At 46.8% G+C, this 26,409-nt stretch overlaps 1 protein-coding gene across 5 annotated transcripts in view; it reads left to right on the forward strand.

Moving 5' to 3' along the window:
• Nucleotides 1-26,409, forward strand: part of rreb1a (ras responsive element binding protein 1a) — a 226,421-nt gene that overhangs the window by 158,728 nt on the left and 41,284 nt on the right. For all 5 annotated transcript variants that reach the window (XM_060850146.1, XM_060850148.1, XM_060850144.1 and 2 more), the window contains exons 6-7: nucleotides 11,810-11,954; nucleotides 22,644-22,783. In XM_060850146.1, coding sequence (XP_060706129.1) covers nucleotides 11,810-11,954; nucleotides 22,644-22,783 — 285 coding nt within the window. The remainder of the gene's footprint in view (nucleotides 1-11,809; nucleotides 11,955-22,643; nucleotides 22,784-26,409) is intronic.

Consider the following 26,409-nt stretch of genomic DNA (forward strand, 5'->3'; position numbering starts at 1 on the left):
GCTGTCAAGTCAGGAATCTGTGTACAAAGACTAGTTTCTCGGTAATCTTGGTTATCTTGGGCTGACAGACTTCGCCCAGCAATAAAACTCTCAGGTTTTGCCTGCCTCCTCCCTATGACTGGAGGAACTTGACACAATGCCTCTCCTTGATGGCTGGGTGTAACATTGTGGCCTTTCTTTGTAATGAATTTATTATCCCTGTTAATGCAGTTACTTGGAAGTGTCTTGCTAAGCTGCTGAATTATTGAGAGAACATATCAAAGCCTTGCAGCCTGTATCATGGGGGTGACATCCAGCATTGGCCTTTATTTTAGAGGGTGGGGGTGCTGTGTGGTGAAGGAGGTTGTGGTCAGGGCGGGTCTATGTTAAATGGAGGGTGGTGTAATCTGTCTATTATATACCTGCTCCCATTCCTCCTCTAACCGTTACCCACATGGAAATCTTTACAGAAGATCTGGAGGGAAGCTCTTTTCACTCCTTAACATTTCTGATGGGTATGAGTTTCTGGCATCCCAGCAAGTAAACAGCTCTCACAGTTTATATACAACAGAGAGATTTTTTTATTCATTCATGGGCTGGGGGCATCGCTGGCCAGGCAGCATTTATTGCCAATCCCTAATTCCCCCCGGGAGCAGTTAATACTCAACCACATTGTATGGGTCTGGAGTCACTCTTCTTTGAAATAGATCTTTTTTATCCAATGAGCAGGTAGCTATGCCCTCTGTTTAACCTGTTACCTGAAAGGGGGCACCTCCAGCCATGCAGCACTCCCTTTGCATGGCATTGCACTCAGAGCCTTGCAGTATTGTGCTCACAAACACAAGTGAGATTGATCCCGGAATTTTGCAATTCAGGGGTGAAGATGACATCCACTGAGCCACAGGTAGCACAGGAAGGTAGGCAGGGAATATTAGTACCACCCAGAGTGGTGACTGCTATGCAGGCTGCCATCTGGGAGTTCTAGCTTCCAGTTCAGATTCATGTTCCTCCCAAGAAATGGCTGGCATCTCTTGGCAGTCCAGAGACAGCACCTTTGACTAAAAGATTCCTTGGAGGTGAGCAACCTGCCCAAGAAAGGTTCACCCACCTCCTGCTGAGGTAAGGGTATTTTAATATTTAGTTTCTTTGCCTCCAAGTTAAAACAGTGTTGGCCTAAAGTGTGACATTTGAAGGTCAGGGGTTATCTCAGAAATGGTGGCGGTGTAGTCATCACTGCCTGATTAATAAGTTTCTGTGAACGAGAATTATAATTGAGTACGGCTTTCAGCAGATGTGATACAGTGGCTCCAGCAGCAAGGCTCAGCTGCCTCACCACTATCTTAAAAAAAAGTATCAGCAATTAGAGAGGGGAAGATAGCATCTGCTTTCCTCTGTTGTAAGCCTTCAAATGGATCGTGGCTGTGTTAAAGTGGGTTTCCTGTTCCTTCACATTCTGCCTGTCTTGTGCAGCCCCCTGCTCTTACCAGCAGTGGGGCCTTGCTGGAGAAGGAAATAGCAGAAAGGGCTAAGGAACCAAATTCACTTCCTCAAGTTTGAACTTCAGAGGCTCTGCTAATCCTGTCTTTTAGTTCCTTAATTAGATCATTTTACATTATACTGGATGGCCCCAAATGAAGGGTCTGTCTCTGTGCTGTATACCACTATGACTCTATGTGAGAATGACTTTATTGAAAGACCTGATCAAATGCCCAAAATGGCCTGAAAGCCAAAGAGGCTGTTGCAAAAGTGTTGGTCTCACTGCTGTTTCTTCATTCACCGCGCAACCATTTATTACCTAACCTTCTTCCCTCCACAAGGTGGTGGAGAGCCCTCTTGAACTGCTGCAAGGCAAAGAGTTTCCATTACAGCTGAGCAGCTGTCTTATAGCTAGGCCAGTTCATGGTCAGCCCCATCGCCTCCACGACTCCACAGTCAGAGTAAAGACGGCAGATTTCCTTCCCTGAAGTTTAGCATCCGAGTGAATTTTTCTAGATTGTTTACACAGGCCTCCGGGTCGCAAGAATGTGCGACTCCCCATCTTGCTAATGTGCTGGGAAATTAATACACAAACCGTCTTCTTGTGTATATAATTTAAAATGGGCAAAGTCGGGCAGGAATATGGTGAGAGCATTTTTTTTTGTCTGACTTTGCCATATTAAGTTTTAAGCCAGTCAGAAGAAAACAGTCATTGAAGGAAACCACACGTGTGTTAGGGCAAAATTCAGTAGCTACAACTCCACAAAGATGAGTAAGACCCTCGAATATTTTCTTTTTAATCTTGAGGGTTGGGTAGTTCACATGTTTGCTCGTGGTTGTTGGCTTGTTTTCGAAGTTGGGTTGATATCTGTATGTGAGATTTATTACAATTTTCAAGTCTGGGCCTATTTTGCAAGAACAGCTCCAGCCAATGTTTCTCATCCTTTCACAGTTTGGCAAGGACCCCAGTCCTCTCCCTCCAGCAAGTATACAGCGGGAGAGAAACGTGTTGCTGATGGTTGTGAAATCTGCATGGTAGTTGTACCCCAGGCACCAGGACCTGTCCGGTCTCTCCCCTTATTGTTGATGCTTTGACGATCTTACATCAATTGATGTAGGCCAGAAATGTTGCAACTGGATTTGATAAGTGGAAGTCGGGACTTTTCCTGCCTGGGATACCTCTTACTCTTCAGTATAGTGCCATGGGATCCTGTACTCCCACCTGCAAAAGCTGATAGTGGGTTCAGTGTCTCATTTGGCAGGTGGCACCTCTGACAGTGCAGCACCCCTTCAGTACTCTATTTGAAAGTCAGCCTTCATTTTTGTGTTCAAACGCTGGGGAGGACTTACTCCTGCTCCCATTTGACCTTTGAACCTGATCCTCCACTGAATGAGGACATGGCTGATGAGATTGTAGACGCGACTACACTTTCCTGTATATCTCCCAAGGCCCGTCGGCTCCCCTGTTTATCAAAGCTGTATTGCCCTTCGCTCAGAACGAGGTTGAAGACCTGCCCAGCCTCCACGCTCTGTCTAACAACTTTCTGAGAGAGAAGAAATTCTCCTAAGGACTGGGATCTGAATACACCACCCCATGGCCCCGGGGTCCAGGGGTGCTACCAACAGAGCTGTGCCTGCCCCTGGCAAGAGCATATTCTCACTGGAGCATTGAAACTCAGTGGGCAAGTGAAGATAATGATGAAGACCGCAGGCAAAGCTGTCTGCTAGTGTGAACAGCAAGAGAGATGATGGTGCTAGACAACATAAGCTGGTAGTGGGACACAAAAAGACACAAGTAACGTTAGATACAAGAAGGTGACAAATAAGAGTGAACCGTGCAGTATGATGGGCCTGCTCTACCATTCACTACAATCCTGACTGAGCCCAGGCTTCAGCTCCACTTGTCCAGCTGCTCCCTGAGGCACCTTAAATCTCTCATTCCAAATCCTAGATCTGTTTGCTAAAGGATCATCCTTAACTCCTTGCATTCCAAAGATTGACAACAACTTCTTTGTAAACTATAACCCTCCGTCAGTCATGTATAAAGGTTCTGTACCTTCCCAGATGGTTCCCGAATCACAGAGTGATGCCAGGGACCAGCGTTCCTTCTGGGAACATGAAAGCTCCTTGGCATTTGCCCCAGTGCTTCCGCTAAAGGGGTATTTGGATGAACAGCTTGTCTTGCAGGAGGAGCCCCTCCTGTGATGGAGTCCTGACTTTCTTCCACAGCTGGGATTAGGGGAAGACTAAACCATTAAAGCTGAGCTTGCAGCAGTGTGCTGGATGGGTCTCAGTGACTGCAGTGCACGCTGGTCTCCAGGACAGCACTGCAGTTTTCCTCTCTCCACCCTGCGTGCCCCACCCCTTTGTCTGGTTCACACTGCTGGATCCTGTGAATCGAATGAATACTTGCTTTGAAGGAAAAGCTGAAATATCTCTGACTGTGTGAGGTTACACTTTGATTTGAGAATAGCTGGAAGGAGGAGGAGGTTAAAATGGCTGCTCACTCACAGGCTTGAAAAAAAATGTTTTCAAAGCAATGAGTACAGGAGCTGGTGTATTTCGACAGGGCTCAAGGTTGGTGAGTTTCCAGAACACAAGCACCAGAATAACAGGATGGTTCAGAGTACAGACACCCTGTGGGACATGTTCCAACCTGCTGGCACCTCCCTGGATTCAGGCGGCGCTGAGCTATACCTCCTGAAATGTGCTTTCCCCACCACCGGGCTTGTCCTCCTTGTGCATGCTCATCAGCAAACTGGCTACATCAAAGTGGAACAACAACACGTCCTCCTTCTGCTCGGGATAGAAACAGGACAACATTGGGAATACTCAGCAGCTCGTCTGACTGTCCTAATACTCCAGCCCAGTTGGAAAATCGCACCCCCAGCATCGAGTGTCTCATAACTCAGCGAGTGGTCCCCACGTGCTGCATTCCCACTCTGTCTGCTTCCCCCACGTCGTCTGATGGCGCCATCTTGTCTTTAATATGATGAAAGGTCACCGGGAGTTCACAAACGCAGCGTGGCACAGAGCTACGTGCAGAGTGACTGGATGACACAATACTGGTCACAGTGACTCGAAGGAAGAAAGTGAGGTTGACGGAGCACCACAGAGCTTGGGGCTGAGGGAACTTTGTTGCGTCCTGATGTTCGTCGCTCTGTTTCCGAGTACAGCACTTTCATGTGGTCAAACTGGGAGCAGGAGCCTTGGCTGCCTCCCCCTCCACTCCCAGCACCATTGTGTCTTCACAATGTGTTTTATTTCCATTTAAGTCGACAATGAGATGTAAAATAGCACAGGGCATGTGGTTAGGAGATCCGGGTTTGCAGTTTGGTGGGATTCTAACCATTTTCTGGAATTTGAAGGAGATGGAAGGAAAATGAAGCACCTTCTTCTTCCAATCACCCAATCCTTTCCCTCATCTTTCCACTATCTCTCCCTTCCTGAATATAATGTTGCACTGATTAAGTAAGTACTCTTCTATCTTCATTCTCTGTGGAAAGCTGCCTTTTTCATTCTCGATTTGATGCTGGAGGTTCCTCTGCTGATGGTGATTACAGGCACCATTTGAAGCACCTTTGTCAGTCAGTTCAGGAATGCTCATGTCAAACACAAAAGTGCCAAAACAATGAGGTGCATCCTGTTGGAATTTAACATTCACCCAATTGCTATTCCCATCGAGTGCCAACGTCCCAAGCACAGAGTGACCCATTCGGTGTATCATTACAAAATGCGATTCATCTGTGGGATTACACTGGGCCACATCTGTAATCTGTACCATCCGTTTCTGGATGTAAGGCAGTGGTGGAGGGTCAACACTCTGTATCCTCTGAGCTATACCCTTGCCAGGTGAGCAGTTGGGCAGCATGAGAGCTTGCAGTTCCTTTTGTTTCCTTCCTTCTCTGTGAAGTAAGGGCGCTGAGGTCACTTCTCGACAATGAAGGTGACAGTGTAAATCCACCTCCCCCCCTTCAACATCGTGGTGATTACCATTGACCAGAAGCTCAACTGGACTTGCCTTATAAATACGGTGGCTACAAAGGCAGGTCAGAGGTTAGAAATGCTGCGGCAAGTTACTCGCCTCCCTACTACTTACGTTTTGTCCACCATTTACAAGGCACAAGTCAGGAGTGTGATGGAAAACTCCCCATTTGCCTGGATGGGTGCAGCTCCAACAATACTCAAGACAGTCATTTGATTGACACTGTGCCCACAAATATCTACTATATCCACCACCGACGTTCAATAGCAGCAGTGTGTACTATCTACAAGATACTCTGCAGAAATGCACCAAATATCCTGAGTCAGCATCTTCCAAACCTATGACCACTTATATCCGCTGCCCTTGTCCTTTTAAAGACATGGGAACACCATCACCTGCAAGGTCCACCCAAGCCAATACCATCCTGACTTGGACATATATTGCCATTCCTTCAATGTCACTGGATCAATATCGTGGAATTCCCTCCCTAGGGGCATCGCGGGTCAGCCCACAGCATGTAGACTGCAGCAGTTCAAGTAGACAGCTCACCACCGCCTTGAGGGCAATTAGGGACGGGCAATAAATGCTGGCCCAGCCAGCGATGTTCATGTCGCGAAAGTGAATAGAGAACGGTGCAAGTTGTTGTTGTTATTGTACACACACCTGCTTGGAAACCTTGGAGAAAGCTGGCTAGTAATCTCAAAGGAGATTTTTTTCAGAAAAGAAGTGAGGAGGGGTAGAACAAGAAACAGCCTGGTGAGGGTCTGGTGACAAAAGATAATGGGGGAATGGCTCGCAGTTAATGTCTGGTCAATCCCCCCCATCTCTGCACTCCCACCATAAGGAGTTTGAGTGTTTGACTGTCCGCATGTCTGTGTTTGTGACGTCAGAATGCCTAGTTCTGAGGGTTCCCTCTATTCCATCACCTCCACTGGAACCTCTCCCCCTGCAGCTTAGTAACTGTTTGAACCTAAATAATGAGGCCAAGTGTTGGTGATGCCACTGACAGTCTGAGGCTGGGTGAAGAGGCCTGTTGAAGGGAGTAGAGTGCAGGTCACTTTTGTACATCTGCTGTCCATGGAACCGGTGGAGATACTTGGTTTGATTTTTGAAAAAAGAAGCTAATTGATTTCTCCGGCTAACGGTAATTGTTTGAGACTCTCGGAGAGTCTCAACAGGTTAGGTTGTGTGTGGAAACTCTTTGCTTTTAAACTTGGAATGTTGTTGGGATCTGGAACATGGTGAAAGCAGCAATTTTGGAAAGGGAATTGGAGAAACTGGAAGAGATAATGTTTACAGGATACATGTTGAGAACCACACTCTGGGTATAATTGCATGGCTCTATTGAAGAACTGTGAGTTAGCTAGCCAATACTTGTGTGCAATAGTAGTGTGGTGTCTCCACCTAAAAGAGACATGATATCTTGACTATATTATAGTGTGCGAACCAATGGTTTGGCGAAATGCTCCTGAGCTGTTTGCACTTTAACCCTTCCACTCCCCGTTGTCCGTGCTTGAATATAGTTTCAGGTAGAGGGTGCTGCGAACATTCATGAGAGTGGGACTTGTCGTAAAGGGAACACAGTTGGAGGATTTCCCTCTGTGGGCACTCCCTTGCTGCCTCACAATTCACACTCCTCAAAATATCAGCAGGCTGCCCCTGTTGGAGTCCTGACCCTCACGTTGGGAAGCCCAAGGAATAAAGGTCTCCATCTGTGTCTTTGCTGGGACCACTCCTAGGATATCTCACTGCCAGTGTCTGAATAGTTTAGTGTTAGCCTAGACCCTGTATGTATTCACAGGAGCTGTAAATAAACATCTGTCAGATCTTTCAATAGTACATTATCCCCACACCCAGTCTGCGTTGGGCTTTAAAAGAGGTGTTTTCTGAAGCAGCCTTTGCCAATCACTTTTCAACCTGTGTCTTCTCATTACTGATCTTCATGTCATTGCAAAGAGTCTTTCCTCATTTGTTCCATCCAAGCCCATTATGTTTGGAGCTGCTCCCTCTTTGCCTTCTCTCTTGGACTGAGAGTAGATCCATTTGTGTGTCTGTGTATATCCATCTCTTGGGTCTTGACTCCCTCCCCGAGACGGCGTAGCGCCTGGAAGTGGACACCGCATTCCAGCTGAGGACAAAGCCGAGACACTCTGCTTCTTTGCGTCCACCCTTTTGAAAAATATTTGTGCGTCTCAAAGCTCCAGTGGTGATGTGTTAAACACACACCGTTTCCATTTACAAGCACAATAAAGGTATTTTACCTCGAACATAACCTGACAGTGTTTTGAGAAGGCGGAGATTTATAGTGCACACATTGACTCCATCACAACACGGTGAAGTGATGCTCACAATATCAACACATGCCTGTTGATTTTCCTCAAATTTATCTTGGAATTTTTTCCTATAGGCTCAATTTAATCCCATAATTTTGAGTCTGGTAATTTAAAGATAATATCCCAGACTTTCAAACAGCATTAAACATGGTTCTGTTCATTGATTGGCTTTAATTTCTCATTACATAACCACTTGGTATTAAGAATCTTACCCTTGGTTTCAAATCCCTGTACAGCCTTGTCCTGTCCACTCTCTGTAATCTGCTCCAGCCCCCACACCGCTGCCTGTTGTCTCGGCCTCTATAGCTTGCCCCAATTGGAATTGCTCCCCAATGGTGGCTGTGTCTTTTATTGCTGCCTCTTCTCCTGTCCCTCCTTCTCCAAGATGCACTTTCTTCATGTGTGGAATCTTCTGCCATTGGGAATTGGTAGGCTCGGTGGCACAAGGGACATTTAACTGTGGGGCAGGGGGCACACCCCCATCTCTACCACTCCAACAACCCAGGGCCGGTCTTCCCAGCCGTAGCCAAGTGAGCCCGGGGCCTTGGATCACACTGGCTGGGCAAGATCCAGCTGGAGATGGGCCCTGTCTCTGTACAGGATGCACCTTAGCTGATAGTTTTCATGCAGCCTGGAGTCACCTCAGGGCCAGGATAACTTTCTATCAAAGGCAGTCGGGAATCTAATCGAGGGACTGATGTTTGGTAGAAGGGTGTTGTGCCTTGCCTTTGCCTGTGCCTTTGCCCTGGTGCCCTCTCTCTACCAACCCCCATATAGCCACATAGGAATATAGGAGCAGGAGGACACCATTCAGTCCTTAGAGCCTGCTCCACCATTCAATATCATCATGGCTGATCATCCAACACCGTCCCCTGTTACCACTCACTCACCCAAATCCTTTGATCCCTTTAGCTCTATTATATCTAACTCCATGAAAACGTTAAATGTTCTGGCCTCAGACACTTCCTGTGGTGGCAAATTCTCTAGATGAAGGAGACTCTGATGTTCACAGAAAACGACCATTTAGTCTATTCTTTCCAGGGGGAGAGGGGTGGGATTTGGGGTTGGGGGGAGGGGTGGGATTTGGGGTGGGGGAGCAGGGTGGGATTTGGGGTTGGGGGAGGGGTGGGATTTGGGATGGGGGTAGAGGGGTGGGATTTGGGGTGGGGGTAGAGCAGTGGGATTTGGAGTGGGTGGGGTGGAAGAGGGTGTCAGAAGGTCCTTTTCCACTAGCAGCTTTGGCCACCTCCATGATGCCACTGTAGATGGGAGACCCTGATTGATAGGCAGCTCTCGCTGAGTGAGCCAACACCACACAGAGCAGAATTAGGCCATTCAGTCCATCAGATCTGCTCAGTCACTCGATCATGGCTAAGGTTTCTCAACCCATTCTCCTGCCTTTTCCCTGTAATCTTTGATCCCCTTACTAATCAAGAACCTATCTACCTGAGTCATAATGACACTCAATGACTCGGTCTCCACTACCTTCTGTGGCAGTGGGTTCCACAGATCACCATGCTGAAGAAATTCTTCCTCACCTCAGTTCTAAAAGATTGTCCCTTCACTCTGAGCTTGTGCCCTCAAGTTCTAATCTCTCCTCCTAGTGAAAACATCTCCACATCCAGTCTATCCAGGCCGCTCAGTATTCTGTAAGTTTCAATCAGATTCTCCTCTTCATTCTTCTAGACTTCATCAAGTACAGATCCAGGGCCCTCAACTGTTCCTCATATGACGTGCCCTTCATCCCTGGGATCATTCTTGTAAGTCTCCTCTGGACCCACTCCAACACCAGCACACCCATTCTTATTTACAGAGCCAAAAACAGCTCTTAATTCTCCAAATGTGGCCTAACCAAAGCCTTACAAAGCCTCAGCAGTATATCTCTGGAGTTGTATTCTAGCCCTCTTGATTGCTAACACTGCATCTGCCTTCCTAACTGCCAACTAACCTCCAAGTTGACTTTAAGAGAATCCTGAACTAGAATCTCCCCCCCCATCCACCCAAAGCATGTTGTGCTAGAGATTTCTGAAGCCTTTCCCCATTAAGAAAATTGTCTATGTCTCTATTCTTCCTACCAAAGTGCATAACCTCACACTGTCCCTCATTGAAATTCCATCTGCCACTTTCCTAGCCTGTCCAAGTCTCCCTGCTTCCTCAACACTACCTATCCCTCCATCTATCTTTGGATGCCCACCCTCTGGTGAAGGCCCTCTTCTGGTTTTGCCAGTGCTGGATTATTCTGCAGATGGCAGGGCTTTTGTCAAGAGGCCGCATGCTGAGATCTTTCACCATCTGTCTCGCTGGGACCCCCAGCTCATCGACGAGATTCTGCCCAACATCTCAGTCTAATTTTGTTTCACTGTGCTCCCACAAACCTATCAAGATTTTTAACAGAGTAGTGACTCTACATAAATACATGTTGCTGTAGTTGTTTGGCTTGTTTATACATAATCAGTTTTAATAGTTCTGAGAATGGAGTGTAATCACATTGTTCGAGTTAGTAATTAATAGTAATTAAGGTAACTATCACCAGCTCTGACAGAGATCCCTGTCTCGTTACATTGGTTGCTTTAACTCACTTTCTTGGGAGTATCCCAATTTATTTGTTTTTGGAGAGGTTTCCATTTTTGATTTTGCTTTGGAGTGTGTGCTCTGTTTGTGAGTTGTTTCATTGTCAGCCAAGAAGCTCTGCATTGAGTGTGAATCTTTGTTGAGAAAACTTTCTGATTTCAGTTTCTTGTCCTGCGCACACTATACTGAAGCAGTTTCATTGTGACAGGTTGAGACTTGTCATCGAACTGGGACCTGATCATTTTTAGCTGCCCCTACAGAACTCAGGCTGTCTCTCTGTGAGCTGAAGTATAGACCCTTGTAACAGACATCCATGTAAGTGAGGCAGTGTTAGCTTCAAGTGAATGCTTTTTAATTACTGGTGTAGTAATAGATGTAATTGTGTTGAAGATCCAGATTACACAGGAGGAACTGGGACCCCTGCATTCACACACGCCCCCCACTCTCTCACACACATGCATACACACATGAACAGGGTCCCCAGCATCCCGAATAGTTCACTGGGAGAGAGCAGATGGATAAGAGGCAGACGTCAAACTTACTTTGGAACTACACCTTCACTACAACTCAATCTCGAGCTTTTTTTTCAACTACTTAATGGTAACCCCACCATTTGGATGCTTTTGGGCTTTAAATTTCAGTGCTACATTATATCTTAAAATGCGTTCAAATTATAAGGTCAAAGAGTGTTGCGCTGGAAAAGCATAGCAAGTCAAGCAACATCTGAAGAGCAGGAAAGTCAATGTTTAGGGCATAAGTCCTTCATCAGGAAGGGCTTATGCCCAAAATGTTGACTCTCCTGCTCCTCGGTTGCTGCCTGACCTGCTGTGCTTTTCCATCGCCACACGTTTTGACTCTGACCTCCAACAGTCTTCAGTTTCCCTATGTTCAAACTATGAAGTTGAGAAAGTCTAAGCTTAGTGGTATGAAGGCTCAAGGAATAGGCTTTAAAATTCTCAAGACAATTGTTTGAAGCCTCAATTGAATTAAGTTCTGTCGAGAAGGAAACTCTGTTTGGTGAGAGTATTGTGAAAGAGTACTTTTGGGATGGATGGGATTTTATTTTACCACAGATTTAAAGTTGCCATATGTGTAAATGGTTTGGTTTATTCTGTTTCTTTTTAAAATTTTGTTTGCGTAATAAACTTTAGTTTTCTTGTTAAAACTGAATCTGCATAATTGCGAGGTTTGTATTTCAGTAAAGGACTACTGTTGTATTAAGGGTCAGACTGTCAGTTCCTGTATGCGATGGGCTGAAAGGAATGAGAGATTCATACCCATCTTTAATATTTCCTGTATATCCCAGCCCTGTTTAATTGTTGGTGTGTACATTGCTCCAGTCTCTCTCCTCCCAGCCCACTAGGCCCCGTGAATCACTGAGCTCCTGGTGATCCAACCTCCAGTCTGGTTGGTCAGGATGAAGCCTTGGCTGTGAATGTTAAGACCTGTCCCCTTGCTGTTGCAGGCACATGAAGATCCACGAGAAAGAGCCGACCAGCTCACTGGGCTCCAGTCCCCCATCCCCCACCAAACGCCGAAGACCCTCGGTCAAAAGGAAACTGAGCCAGGAAGAAGGGGAGGCGAAGGAGGAGGAATCACCCAGCAAAAAGGTATTTGCACATCACTGAGTGTCATGAAGATATATAGCACGGAAACAGATCCTTCGGTCCAACTCGTCCATGCCGACCAGATATCGTAACGTAATCTGTTCCCTGCTGCCAGCACCCGGCCCATATCCCTCCAAACCCTTCCTATTCATATACCCATCCAGATGCCTTTTAAATGTTGCAATTGTACCAGCCTTCACCACTTCCTCTGGCAGCTCATTCCATACAAGCACCACCCTCTGCATGGAAAAGTTGCCCCTTAGGTTCCTTTTAAATCTTTCCCCTCTCACCCTAAACCTATGCCCTCTACTTTTGGAGTCCCCCACCCCAGGAAAAAGACCTTGTCTGCTTATCCTATCCAGGCCCCTCATGATTTTATAACGGGTCACCCCATAGCCTCCGCGGCTGCAGGGAAAACAGCCCCAGCCTGTTCAGCTCTCCCTATAGCTCAAACTCCTCCAACCCTAGCAAGGTTCTTTAAATCTTTTCTTTGGTGCGAGCACGATGGGTTGTTGTTCTCATTCTGGACTGTAAACATCTGAGTCTTTGAGTATTCTTACCCATGGACCTGCGCCATCAGCTCTCACTGAGATAAAGTAGGTACATTGTAGTTGCTACTAATCTGTTTTCCAAAAAAAAAACATGGACTCTCCTTACTATGGCACCTCCATATAAGTGACCTGTGAATAACTCAGCTCTCCAGACAGTAAGGTGGGATTTTGCATTTTCCAGACAGGGCATTGAAATCAGGATAACATGGCCTCTTCCTTGATGTAAGAATTCTATGTTTCTACAAACATCATAGAATATAGAACAATACAGCACAGGGACAGGCCCTTCAGCCCAGTATGTGCCAAACCTTCTGAACTCATGTGCCATTCTAAACTAATCTCATATATTTGTATGTGGTCCATTTCTCTCTATTCCCAGCCTGTTCATGTGTCTGTCCAAATGCCTCTTAAATTTAGTTTCCTATCTAATTCTGGTACTCAGTACTGTCTTGGTACTCAGAATCACTGAATAGTGAGGCCATATTGCTGAAGCTTTTCATCATTCACTCATCAGGACACAAATGCAAGAATGCCAAATTTGAAGCAGTCACAACATTTGACACTACAGAAAAGGACGCTGGTTGGTTGGCAAGTCAGTTCTGGTTGGCTGAGGTGTTGTCATGGATAATTTTTTAAAAGTTTGATCTTATTACTTTTTATTTATAGAAACCCTGTGCATGAATGTGTAAATGAACCACATAATGAGCTCAACTGGTTGGTATAAATTGGTTATTAATGTAGCTAGTGGTACACTGAGGGATATTCAGTGAGTGCTGTCTATTTGTGGAGTCACTCTAATGGTAGATATTTTATTTTGCCTGTAGAGTAAAATTAAATGATTTTCTTTAATCAGCTTCCGTTAGGCATTGCTGATGGAGTAGGTGCCAGTCCGAGGCAGTCCCTTACAATCATGATAAGGGATCAAAGGGCACCCCACCCTCTTTCTTGATGAATTGATTGGCATGTACCAGACACTGAGCAGCTTCTAAGGAACACTCTGTAGCTAAATAAGTATTAAGGTCAGTGACATTCGGGAGTTCTGTGAGCACCAGTTGATCATTTCCCGGCTGCTGACTGCGCCTTCCTTATTTACACCCTTTGTCTACTCTCAGTCCTGTGCAGTGCTAATTCTGCTGGTTTGCTTCAATTTGTAAAAATGGTCTCACCCAGTCCGCCTGGCCTCACCCTAGTTGGTATCTGCCTCAAGAAAGCCGAACACCTTTGTGCCCACAAGTTACTCTTAGATTAGATTACTTACAGTGTGGAAACAGGTCCTTCGGTCCAACAAGTCCACACCGACCCGCCGAAGCGCAACCCACCCATACCCCTACATTTACCCCTTACCTAACACTACGGGACAATTTAGCATGGCCAATTCACCTGACCCGCATATCTTTGGACTGTGGGAGGAAACCGGAGCACCCGGAGGAAACCCACGCAGACACGGGGAGAACGTGCAAACTCCACACAGTCAGTCGCCTGAGTCGGGAATTGAACCCGGGTCTCAGGCGCTGTGAGGCAGCAGTGCTAACCACTGTGCCACCGTGCCGCCCCCATTCTTGTGCAGGAGTCAGTTAGCTCTCTTGCTGGACAGCTGATTTGTGATATAGAGTGATGCCAACAGCGTGGGTCCAATTCCCACATTAGCTGAGGTTACCATGAAGGACCCTCCTTCTCAACCTCTCCTCTCACTTCAGGGCTAGTGACCCTTGGGTTAGACCATCACCAGTTGTCCCTCTCTGGTGAGAGAGAGTAGTCATCTAGTCCATACTGTCTACGACAACTTTACCGTTACACTTGTGTAGCCACCTGCTCTGATGAGACTGATGTTGAGTGTTGAGGTCTAGCCGCTGTTGTTGTGTAGGAAATTTCACTGCTAATTCACACACAAGAAGCTCCCTCGAACAGGATCATGGTGATGACCTCTTTTCTGTGTGATGCTGAATAAAGGATAATGGCTATTGGTCTGGATGTGGTTACTGAGGAATTTTGGTCTGGATATAGTTACTATGGTACATTGGTTTGGATATTGATACTGTGTCTCTATCTCCCTATCTTTCCTCCCTCAATGTCCCCCCCCCCCCCCCCCCCCCTCTCTCTCTCTCTCTCTCTCTCTCTCTCTCTCTCTCTCTGCCTCACTGTCTTTATGCCTCTTACTGTCTCTTACATTCTTACCCTTACCTCTCTCTCTCTCTCTCTCTCTCTTTCTCTCTCTCTCTATCTATCTCTCACCCCTCTTCATTCCACCCCCATCTCTTTCTATCTGTGTCTATCTGTCTTTTTCAATCTTTCCTATCTATTATCCCCAAGGTAACTTAGTAAGTGCCACAAACCTGAAATGAACAATTCAGAATGATTGGTAGCTGTTGTACCCATGAACCCACCTCGATATTTGGCAGGGATGACCCTTGGCAGAGAGATAAAAAGTCAGGGGACAAAGTCTGGAATTCAGAGCTATAAACAATTCATCGTAATGCTGCCCCCTCCTTCCTTGCCTGATTGGGAGTGGAGTTAGGTTTAAGTATCGTTCCTGTCCACAGCAGTCAGTGTCCATCAACTGTCTGCTGTTAATACGAAGCCATTGACACGACTGTAGATTGAGACAGTGAGCAAAAATCTGCCTCTCTTTTTGTGTTTGTAATAAAAACAAGCTGTTGCATTTTGATTTTGGATAATATTAGGTTACACAGAGCAACAAAGGAAGGTGCTGTCTCCTTAAAGTGACAGCTGGGAGGTGGGAACGTTACCCTCTGCACTGGATATCCACCTGTCTTCCAGCAATGCCATGAGTTACTCATGGTAATCTCTAGAAATTGCACAACATAGCAGCTTATTCTAGTCAAGTGCTCGCAAGGACAAGTGGCCTGAACACTTCAGAAACTCTGGAACACCAGCAGATCTGAAATCCATAGAACGAATGCTGGAGAAACTCAGAGGTCTGGTAGCGTGTGTGGATTGAGAGACAGTGAACTTTTCCAGTCCTGAATGGCATTGCTGATCTCAATGAATTTGCAGCCTCCAGTTAGATATCACCCTGATCTACCCTGTACTGAAATACAAACGTATTCTATACTGGGGTACAGGCGTCACCCTGAGCTGCTCTTTACTGGGGTACAGACATCACCCTGAGCTGCTCTTTACTGGGGTACTGACGTCACCCTGAGCTGCTCCGTACTGAGGTACAGACATCACTCTGAGCTGATCCATACTGAGGTACAGACATCACCCTGAGCTGCTCTTTACTGGAGTACAGGCGCCACCCTGAATTGCTCCATACTGGGGTACATATGTCACCTTGAGCTGCTCTGTATTGGGGTACAGACATCACCCTGAGCTGCTCTGTACTGGAGTACAGGTCTCCCCCTGAGCTGCTGTGCACTGGGGTACAGGTGTCACCCTGAGATCCTCTTTACTGTGGTACAGACATCACCCTGAGCTGCTGTGCACTGGGGTACAGATGGCACCTTGAGCTGCTCTGTACTGGGGTACAGGCATCACCCTGAGCTGCTGTGCACTGGGGTACAAACGGCACCTTGAGCTGCTCTGTACTGGGGTACAGGCATCACCCTGAGCTGCTCCATACTGGGGTACAGGCGTCACCCAGAACTGCTCCAAACTGGGTACAAGCATCACCCTGAGCTATTCCCTACTGAGCTACGGGCCCCGAGCTGCTCCCTACTGGGGTACAGGCGTCACCCAGAGCTGCTCTGTGCTGATGTACAGATGTCACCTTTACTTGCTCTATACCTGGTACAGACATCACCCTGAGCTGCTCCTTACTGAGGTACAGACATCACCTTTAGTTCTCCGTACTGGGGTACAGGCATCATCCTGAGCTGCTCTTTACTGACCAGATAAGAGTGATGCTGGAAAAGCACAGCAAGTAAGGCAGCATCTGAGGAGCAGGAAAATCAACGTTTCAGGCAAAAGCCCTTCCTCAGGAATGCCGGAAACGTCAATTTTCCTGCTCCTTGGACACTACCTGACCTGCTGTGCTTTTCCAGCACCACTCTAATCTCCTGCATCTGCAGTGCCCACTTCTGCCTGCTCTTTACTGAGGTACAGGCATCACCCTGAACTGCTTTGTACTGAGGTACAGACATCACACTGTGGTCTCTGTGCTGAGGTACAGACATCACCCTGAGCTGCTCTGTACTGGAGTACAATTATCACCCTGAGCTGCTCCGTACTGGGGTTCAGACATTACCCTGAGCTGCTCCATACTGAGATACAGACATTACCCTGATCTGCTCCATACTGAGATACAGACATTACCCTGATCTGCTCTGTACTGAGATACAGACATTACCCTGAGCTGCTCTGTACTGGAGTACAGTTGTCACCCTGAGCTGCTCCTTACTGAGATACAGACATTACCCTGAGCTGCTCTGTACTGAGATACAGACATTACCCTGATCTGCTCTGTACTGAGATACAGACATCACCCTGAGCTACTCCATACTGGAGTACAGACATCATCCTGAGCTGCTCTGTATTGAGGTAGAGTCATTTCTCTGAGCTGGCCTGTACTGGGGGTACAGGCGTCACCATTAGCTACTCCATCCTGGGGTACAGTTCAGGTTGCCTTAGTGAAATGTAGTTTGGTCACAAGCCTCAGTGTCTGACATTGCCTGACCACTCAGAGCTGTATGTTTTCCACCATGATCTTATTTCCCTTTTGCTTTCAGAGGAATTCTTTACAAAGAGAAACATCTTGCCACCTCAGTTCTCTGGGAAATGCTCACTGTGTGCCACCCTGATATTGCGCATGCGTATGTTTTGCGGGAAGATAGAAGGCTGGCACGGTGGCACAGTGGTTAGCACTGCTGCCTCACAGTGCCAGGGTCCTGGGTTCAATTCCCGACGCAGGCGACTGACTGTGTGGAGTTTGCACGTTTCCCCCGTGTCTGCGTGGGTTTCCTCTGGGTGCTCCGGTTTCCTCCCGCAGTCACAAAGATGTGTGGGTCAGGTGAATTGGCCATGCTAAATTGCCCGTAGTGTTAGGTAAGGGGTAAATGTAGGGGTATGGGTGGGTTGCGCTTTGGCGGGTCGGTGTGGACTTGTTGGGCCGAAGGGCCTGTTTCCACACTGTAAGTAATCTAATCTAATCTAAGGCTGTTACAGAACTGGACTTGAGGAGGGGCTAAGGGAACGGAGTGAGGGAGGGAGTGGAAGTGACCGGAATGCTCCTCAGAGCGCCAGCATGATCTTGCTGAGCCATATGGTCGTCTCCTGTGCTGTGTGACCCCAGTCGTGAGGCTCCTTTATTGAATTGCTAATACTCTGCTATAGTGCAGGGGCTGGGGAAGGGCTGATGATGATGATGTAGTGGCAAAACCACTGGATTGATAACGTGCAGGTCCGTGGAGGAATGGGTTCAAATCCCACCAGGGCAGATTAATTAATATAAAATCTGCAAGTGAAAGCTAGTCTCAATAACAGCAACTAGCATCAGCTGTTGTCATTCACTGATGTCCCTAGTACCATCCTTACCCAAGCTGACACTAGAATCTCAGCAATGGGACCGTCACTCTTGAACCCCACCCCCTGAAATAGCCCTAACAAACTACTTTGTTCAAACAGCAACTCCACTGAGTAATAAATGCTGCCTTTACCATCAGTGCCCATATCTCATAAGAGAATAAATTTTTAAAAAATTAATTGTAGCCGTGTTTGCCGACTGTTGAATTGAAAGCAGAAAGTGATGAAATGTGCGTCAGGTTAGCCACTCAGCATCAAAACAATGCTTTCTCTTCCCGCTGTTGTCTGACCTGTCACATTTTTGCAATTATGTTTTTCTGTTGTTATTTCCAACAGTGAATGATTCTGTGCCAAGTGAATAGATATCGTATGAAAGAAAGATTCACAGTTATATGGTGCTATTTCTAACCACTTGATGGTCTCAAAATGACACTTTTTAAAGTGTTGTAATGTCAGGAATGTGGCAGACATTTTGTACACAGCAAGTTCCCACAAGAACAACCAGAGAATCTATTTTCTGAGGGGTGAATGTTGTGAAAGAAATTGGATGCAGGTCCATTTGGCTTGAAAGTAGAGCTGTGCCTAGCCAAGCAGACTTTGATTTAATGTCTCCACTAAATGGACTGCACCCTTTACCCTCAGTTCCTGCAGGATGCTTCTCCACTTTCCTTGCTGCAGAGCCTTGTCACTCTACAATGTAACACAGTGAACTACATCCTGACATGAGAACAATAAATGCTGGAGATCACAGCAGGTCAGAAAACATCCATGGAGAGAGAGCAAGCTCACATTTCGAGTCGAGATGACTCTTTATCTGAACCCTTCATCAACTTTGATGAAGAAAGCGAGGTCTACAGCTGCTGGCGATTAGAGTCGAGAGTGTGGTGCTGGAAAAGCACAGCAGGTCAGGCAGCATCCGAGGAGCAGGAGAATCGACGTTTCGAACAAGAACTCCTCCTCAGGAATGAGGCTTGTGGGCCAAGGGAGTGAAGAGATAAATGAGAGGGAGGTGGGGCTGGGGGCAAGGTGGCTGAGAGTGGTATAGATAGATGGAGTTGGGGTAATGATGATAGGTCAGAGAGGAGGATAGGTGGTAAAGAAGGTGGACAGGTAGGACAGGTCATGAGGGTGGCGCCAAGTTGGAAGGTTGGAACTGGGATAAGGTGGGGTGAGGAGAAATGAGGAAACTGGTGAAATCCACATTGATGCTGTGTGATTGGAGATGCCCTCCCAGCACCTTTCCCTGCCACCGCAGGAGGTGCTAAATCTGGGCCCAAACCTCCCACCTCACCTCTGTCCATGGCCCCAAAGGAGCTTTCCATATCCATCAGAGCTTTACCTGGACTTTCACACATGTCATTTACTGTATCCGTTGCTCCCAACGCGATCTCCTCCACATTGGAGAGACAGGAGGCCTACTTGCAGAGCGTTTCAGAGAACATCTCTGGGACACCCGTACCAACCAACCCCACCACCCCATGCTGAACACTTCAACTCCCCCTCCCACTCTGCCAAGGACATGCAAGTCCTGTGCCTCCTCCAGTGCCACGCCCTAACCATCTGAAGAATGCCTCATCTTCCAACTTGTGACCCTCCAACCACATGGCATCAAAGTGGATTTCACCTGTTTCCTCATTTTCCCTCCCCTACTTTAGTAGAAAGTGAGCACTGCAGATGCTGGAGATGAGAGTCAAGAGTGTGGTGCTGGAAGTGCACAGCCAGTCAGGCAGCATCTGGGGAGCAGGAGAATCGACGTTTTGGGCATAGGTTTGATGAAGGACTTATGCCCAAAATGTCGATTTTTCTGCTCCGTGGATGCTGCCTGAACTGTTGTGCCTTTCCAACACCACATTCCCCCTCCCACCTTATCCCAGTTCCAACCTTCGAACTCATGACCTGTCCTACTTGTCCATCTTCCTTCCCACCTATCCGCTTCACCCTCAACTCTGATGAAGAGTCATCTCGAATCGAAACGTTAGCTTGCTCTCTCTCCATGAATGCTGTCTGACCCACTGTGATCTCCAGCATTTGTTGTTTTCAGTACAGATTCCAGCATCTGCAGTAATTTGCTTCTACATCCTGACATTGCTGCATTCTAGAATATCTTGAATAAGAAAAGCATACTATAGGCCTGTACTATGAAAGGTTTGGCAGCAAAGGAATGGGTACTGATACACGCAGCATGTGTGACGAGAGTGATCTGATGGCCTGATAATACGAATGCGAGGGTATACATGATGCTCTCAATCTCTAGGCAGACTGGCTGCTGTAATCTTTCAAAGGGGAAGTGGGTTCGACTGAAAGATTTGACAGTTCCTCAGTTGGGGCACGAATGTGATAGGATGCAGCTGTGGAAAGTATTGCTCTGTTGTCAGAGTGCTTTGAGTGGAGTGAATTTTTTTTAAAAATTCTCTACACAATTCCGGCCTCCAGTGTCTCCCCCACTTTAAAACCTTAGAGAGCTGAGTAACAATAGGTGATGGATTGAGAATAATGAATGCACAAGTTATACTTGATGGATGTTCGTGTGGCAGGCCAGGCCATTTGAGGGTGTTCGAGGAGAAAGTGGGGTCTGCAGATGTTGGAGATCAGAGCTGAAAATGTGTTGCTGGAAAAGCGCAGCAGGTCAGGCAGCATCCAAGGAGCAGGAGAATCGACATTTCGGGCATAAGCCCTTCTTCAGGAATAAGGGCTGAAGAAGGGCTTATGTCCGAAACATCGAATCTCCTGCTCCTTGGATGCTGCCTGACCTGCTGCGCTTTTCCAGCAACACATTTTCAGCATTTGAGGGTGGTCCCCCTTTAACACATGGGAGTGTAGTAAGCAGCCCCCTCCCCTGGCTTGCATGTCATTGAACACCATTCCCTAAATGAGTTCCTGCAGTGTCCACTTTCACTGGCTAATGGGTCACTATTATGAGGAGATTGAGTTCCACATCAGATAGTCGAGTGCTGAAGGATACAAGTGGAGTCTAAGCTTCACACATCTGTATTTGCAGGGATGCACATTACAAGCAAGTGCCTCCAAACCCAATAAGCACAGCTCTAGTATACAGTGTCACACCTGAGTATGCCCCATCTGAATAGAGTGACATACCCAGTGACTCTACAATTAAAATTTATAACCCAGTCAAATTGGTTTGGACTCACTAAGTGATTGGGCATGATTAGATTAGACTTACAGTGTGGAAACAGGCCCTTCGGCCCAACAAGTCCACACCGACCCGCCGAAGCGCAGCCCACCCATACCCCTACATTTACCCCTTACCTAACACTACGGGCAATTTAGCATGGCCAATTCACCTGACCCGCACATCTTTGGACTGTGGGAGGAAACCGGAGCACCCGGAGGAAACCCACGCAGACACGGGGAGAACGTGCAAACTCCACACAGTCAGTCGCCTGAGTCGGGAATTGAACCCGGGTCTACAGGCGCTGTGAGGCAGCAGTGCTAACCACTGTGCCACCGTGCCGCCCATTGGAAATTGCTGATGTCCTAGAGGCCTCTACAAATGTTGGGTGATATCTGTGAGTGTGTTGGAGCAGGGGAAGGGGCAGTTGACTCACTGTACAATTTATTTTCCCTCATGCCCTCTCTTCCGTCACATCCTTTATTGCCCTTTACCTCCACCCCACAGCTGTGTGGCAGTTACTGTCCGGGGAGTTGGCTGGATACTGGCCCATCTCCAGTGCCTCACCCTGTGATGATGTTGGTTGACGTCACTGGCAGAGGGAGTCCATTGGGAAACACCTTAGGTGAGGCAGTCACCTGGTTCCCACCCTCAGCCCTGCCTGCCCGTGCTCTGACTGGTCTCAGTTAACATACAGCAGGCCCTAGAGCTACAATCGACTGTACAGCAGAGCCGGGGATATGGAGTTGGGGTGTAGCATGGGAATAAAATCAAGGCCTATTCCTTCTTGTACTGGGATAGAGATTTACAGTACAGAAAAAAGCCCTTCAGCCCATTGAATCTGTGCTTGTCAACAGCAAACACCTCACTATTCTAATCCCATTTCCCAGCACTTGGCCCATAGCCTTTGCATTGCAAATGAACATCTAAATGTTTCTTCAGTGTGATGAGGGTTTCTGTCTCTCCCACCCCTCACAGGCAGTGAGTTCCAGATTTCCCACCACCCTCTGGGTGAAAATGTTTTTCTCACATCTCCTCTGAACGTTCTGCCCTTTCCCTTAAACCTATATGCCTGGTCATTGATCCCTTTAAGGGGAAAAGTTTCTTCTTGTCTACCCTGTCTACACCACTGATGATTTTATACATTTATACACTGTGTACCTTCTCAATCTCCTCTGCTGCACGGGAAACAACCCTAGTCTGGCCAATCCCTCTCTGTCACTGAAACTGGTCTGGCCCAGGCAACATCCTAGGAAATTGTGGTTGAATAGGTGAAGAGCTGTTACCGAGTATAAGTCTCAGGTGTAGGGCAACTACCACATTCCCATCACCAGAATAGCCCATGGAAGTGCTCCCCCCTCCACCCCAGTCCATATGAGAGAGTAGGGGAGACATTTTGGAGCAAGAAGAGATGGAAACCAACACAACTGATCCCTCCCAACAAGGCAACATCATTCTCGACATGTTGATTGACCATCTGTGCTCTTCTCTCTCTCTCTCTCTCTCTCTCTGTCCCTTCCTCCTGCCTAGGTTACCCGAGAGGTTCCCTCCGACGAGGAGGAAGAGAAAAAGACTGAAGAGGTTCTTCACTGTCCAATCTGCTACAAGACTTTCATCTGCAAATATGGATTGGAGAGCCACATGGAGACTCACCCTGACTCAACCCTCAGGTAGGCTGGTTCCCCTATCCCAGCCCTGGGATCACTGAAGCCAGGATGCATGGCCGAATGTTAGTCTTAAATCGTCTCTCTTTGTCTCTCGTTGGCTCACTATCACGTTATTGAGAGTCTGAACTGGTTGGAGAATCCACATCGTGTGGAGCGTGCAGCTGTGCCGAAGATAGCATGTGTGCAGCTTCCCCAAGGCTCTGTTATCATAGCGATAACACAGAGTGAAGGTCTGTTTTGTTTGATATCTCCCTGAAAGTCTTGGGGTTCTGAAGTGTCAGTGCAGATTGTGTTGTCCAGCCAACCCTACTGACCCTCCACTGTCCTTTTAACGGTTGCAGAGTTTCTCTTTGATCTTGGAGGGGCATTTGGGACATAGGAAACCATTTTGCTTGGCACACCAACTCCCAGTGTTTTGAAGCCCAAACACGGGTCGTGATGTTCAATTGGTCTCTGTCAGTGTTTCGGCTCTGCCTACGTGGCTGTGCCCCATCCTGTCAACAGAACCTTTTCTTCAGTCGGAGCTTTCATTCGGGGCTCCAGATAATGACAAAACCCTTGAACTTAGGAATAGGAGTAGGCCATTCAATCCATCAAGCCTGCACTGCCATTCAATGAAATCTCTAAGAACAAAACAGTTTAGAGGGCTATGGGTAAAAGTAGGAGGAGTGTGAGACAAGATAACACAATGGACAGGATGGATAGAAAGGCTTTCTGTGGCCATTCTGATTCTATCCCTTTCTCCAGTTTGTGTTTATCTAGATTCCCCCTCACATGGACCACTGATATTGACCTTGTGGCAGAAGGCTGGTTCCTTGTTAACCCCTTGTTGGTTAAAGGAGGGTTGATCCTTGACTCTCTGTTGAATCTCACTGAACATAGAGAAACATGTTCCTGAAGCTGTTTGTCTTGTACTCGTCAGGACTCAATGCAAGAATGCCAAATTTCAAGCAATCACAGCAATTTATACTACAGCAGGGAAGAGTGCTGATTGGCTGAAGTGTTGCCATGAAGAAAGGAGCAAATTAGCATCCGGAATCCATTGAATTTATTAGTAAAGAGAGACGACATTTTTGTAATTTTTTTTATGTCAGAGTGCTTTACGGAAAATGAAGTGCTTTTTGAAGTGTCGTGTCAGTTGTAATGTAGGAAACATAGTAGCTCATTTGCATGCAACATGATCCCACAAATAACCCTTGTACCTACTCTGCATCCCCTCCCTCACCTCAACCCACTATAGGAGATAGGGGCAAGGTGAGGCCATTCAGCCCTTTACGTCTGCTCCGCCACTCAACTCGACCATGGCCAATCTTCTACGTCGATGCTATTTTCCTGCAGCCCTTGCTTCCTTTAGTATTGAGAGATCTATCTATCACTATCATGAATAAACTCAACAACTGGACTTCCACAGCCCTCTGGAGTAGAGAATCCCACAGATTCACCATCCTCCAAAAGAAAGAGTTTCCCCTCGCCTCACTCCCCTGTGGTCTACCTCACATTCTGAAACTTTATCCTCTGGTTTTGGCCCACTCTCCTCCCTGCCAGTCAGGGGAAACATCCTTCCTCACTTACCCTTCCCAACCTTGCATTAATTCTATAGGTGACAAAAAGTTATATTAAGTGTTTTGGTGTTCTAGCATTAAAGATATTGATGGATACGAAGGAGAGTGCGGGGTAAGTGGCATTCAGCTGGAAAATTAGCGGTGATTATGTTCATGACAAAACCTGTCAGAGCGGCTGAGTGGCTTGCTGTTCCCGTGTATTATGGGAATCAGCAACTCAGACGATCTGGGGCTGACTTTACATGTTTTATTCTTTGCAAAAGATTGCAAAATGCCTCATTTGTCACCAACATGGAGAGGGCCCTACCAGTAATAACACAGTAGGGAATCAGGAAACAGGGGAGTGAGGGCAGATTGTTGTCTCTTCCTGGCAACAGATGGGTAAGTTCTGTTGCCAACCTTTAGAGACTCTTTCCAAAAGTCTCTCAGACAATATAAAAGAGTAGAAACTAGAAGCAGGAGTAGGCCATTCAGCCCTTTGAGCCTGTTCTGCCCATTCTGTATAATCATAGCTGATCCTTTATCTCAATGCCATGTTCCTGGTTTCTCCACATAGCTGGTGGTGCCTTTAACGTCTAAATATGTGTGTGTCTCTCTATCTTTCTTGAACGTATTCAGAGCGTTTGCCTCCACAGCCTTCTGTAGCAGGGAATTCCACAGACTCATTACCCTCATCCCAGTCCTAAATTGCCTACCATGTATCCCAAGACTGTGGCCTCTGGTTCAAGATACCCCTACAAGGGGTAACATCCCCTCAGTCAGGAGTTGCTGGCTCAGGGGCAGGATACCATCAACTGTGCCTCAGCATCCCCTTGCCCACAGCTTATTTCAAAACTGATCTGGAATTGTGGCAATGTTGGCATTAGATTTGAGAATATAGCAAGTTGGAAAAGCTGCTTCTTACAGTGTTGTTGAGATCATTTCACTTGGGTGCTCATTACTGAGTTCTTACATTTTCCAGTGTAGATACCATCACTCGATCTCAGAATCGCTTTTTTTTTCCAGAAGTAATGTAACGGGGAATGGTGATTGCATTGGCAATGTCATTTAGGTGAGGTTACCAGCTAATGTTCTGGGATAAGGGTTAATCCCACCAATGGAGTGGGTGGAAATTAAGTTCAATTAAGTAACATTCTGGAATTGAAAGCTAGTTTCATGGTCACCAAAACTGACACAGTTAGTGCTTGGTATGAAAACTCAAATGCTTCATGATATCCTTTAGAGGAAGAAGTTGGCCTTGCATGTGACTCCAGACCCAAAGCATTAGGGTTAACTCTTATGGGGAGGCATTGGCCTAGAGGCGTTGTCATTAGACTATTAATCTGGAGACCCAGGTAATGTTAGGGGGACCTGGTTTCAAATCCCACCATGACAAAATTCCCAAAATCTGGAAATAAGAGTCTAACGATGAAACAATTGTCAGGAAACACTGTCTAATATCTTTTAAGGAAGAAAACTGCCTTCTTTACCTGGTATAGCCTCCATGTAATTTCAGACCCACATCACTCTGCCCTCTGGGGCTGGGTAATAAATGCTGGCCTAGCCAGCGACACCCTCATCCTGTGAACAAAAAAAAAAGTCCTTTTAAAATGGCCAAGCAAACCATCGTATTCAAGGGAGATTAAGGAAAATGCTGGCCTTGTCTGCAATGCCAGTGGCAAAATTGGGCATGGGTGTTAGGGAGCTCCTGAACCTTACTAACTGCTGGCTAACCACCAGCAACTTGTCACCACAGCTTCATAAATCCAGTCTTTCTGCTGAATTAAAGACCTAGAGCCCCATGCTTTAATAATCACTGTTTGTGGTAAAGTTACCCATTCTGACATTAATAGGGTGACACTAATCTTTTTTTCTTTGTTCTTTCATGGGATGTGGATCTGGAGTCACATGTAGGCCAGACCAGACAAGGTAAGAATGGCCGATATCCTTTCCTAAAGGAACCAGATAGGGTTTTACACCAATCAATGATGATGATCATCATTATTGCATCTAGTTCATATTCCAGATTTTTATTGAATCCAATTGCACCATCTGCCATGGTGGGATTCGAACTTGTGTCCCTTAGCC

Source organism: Hemiscyllium ocellatum, chromosome 34 (assembly GCF_020745735.1).
Source record: "Hemiscyllium ocellatum isolate sHemOce1 chromosome 34, sHemOce1.pat.X.cur, whole genome shotgun sequence".
Classification (NCBI taxonomy): domain Eukaryota; kingdom Metazoa; phylum Chordata; class Chondrichthyes; order Orectolobiformes; family Hemiscylliidae; genus Hemiscyllium; species Hemiscyllium ocellatum.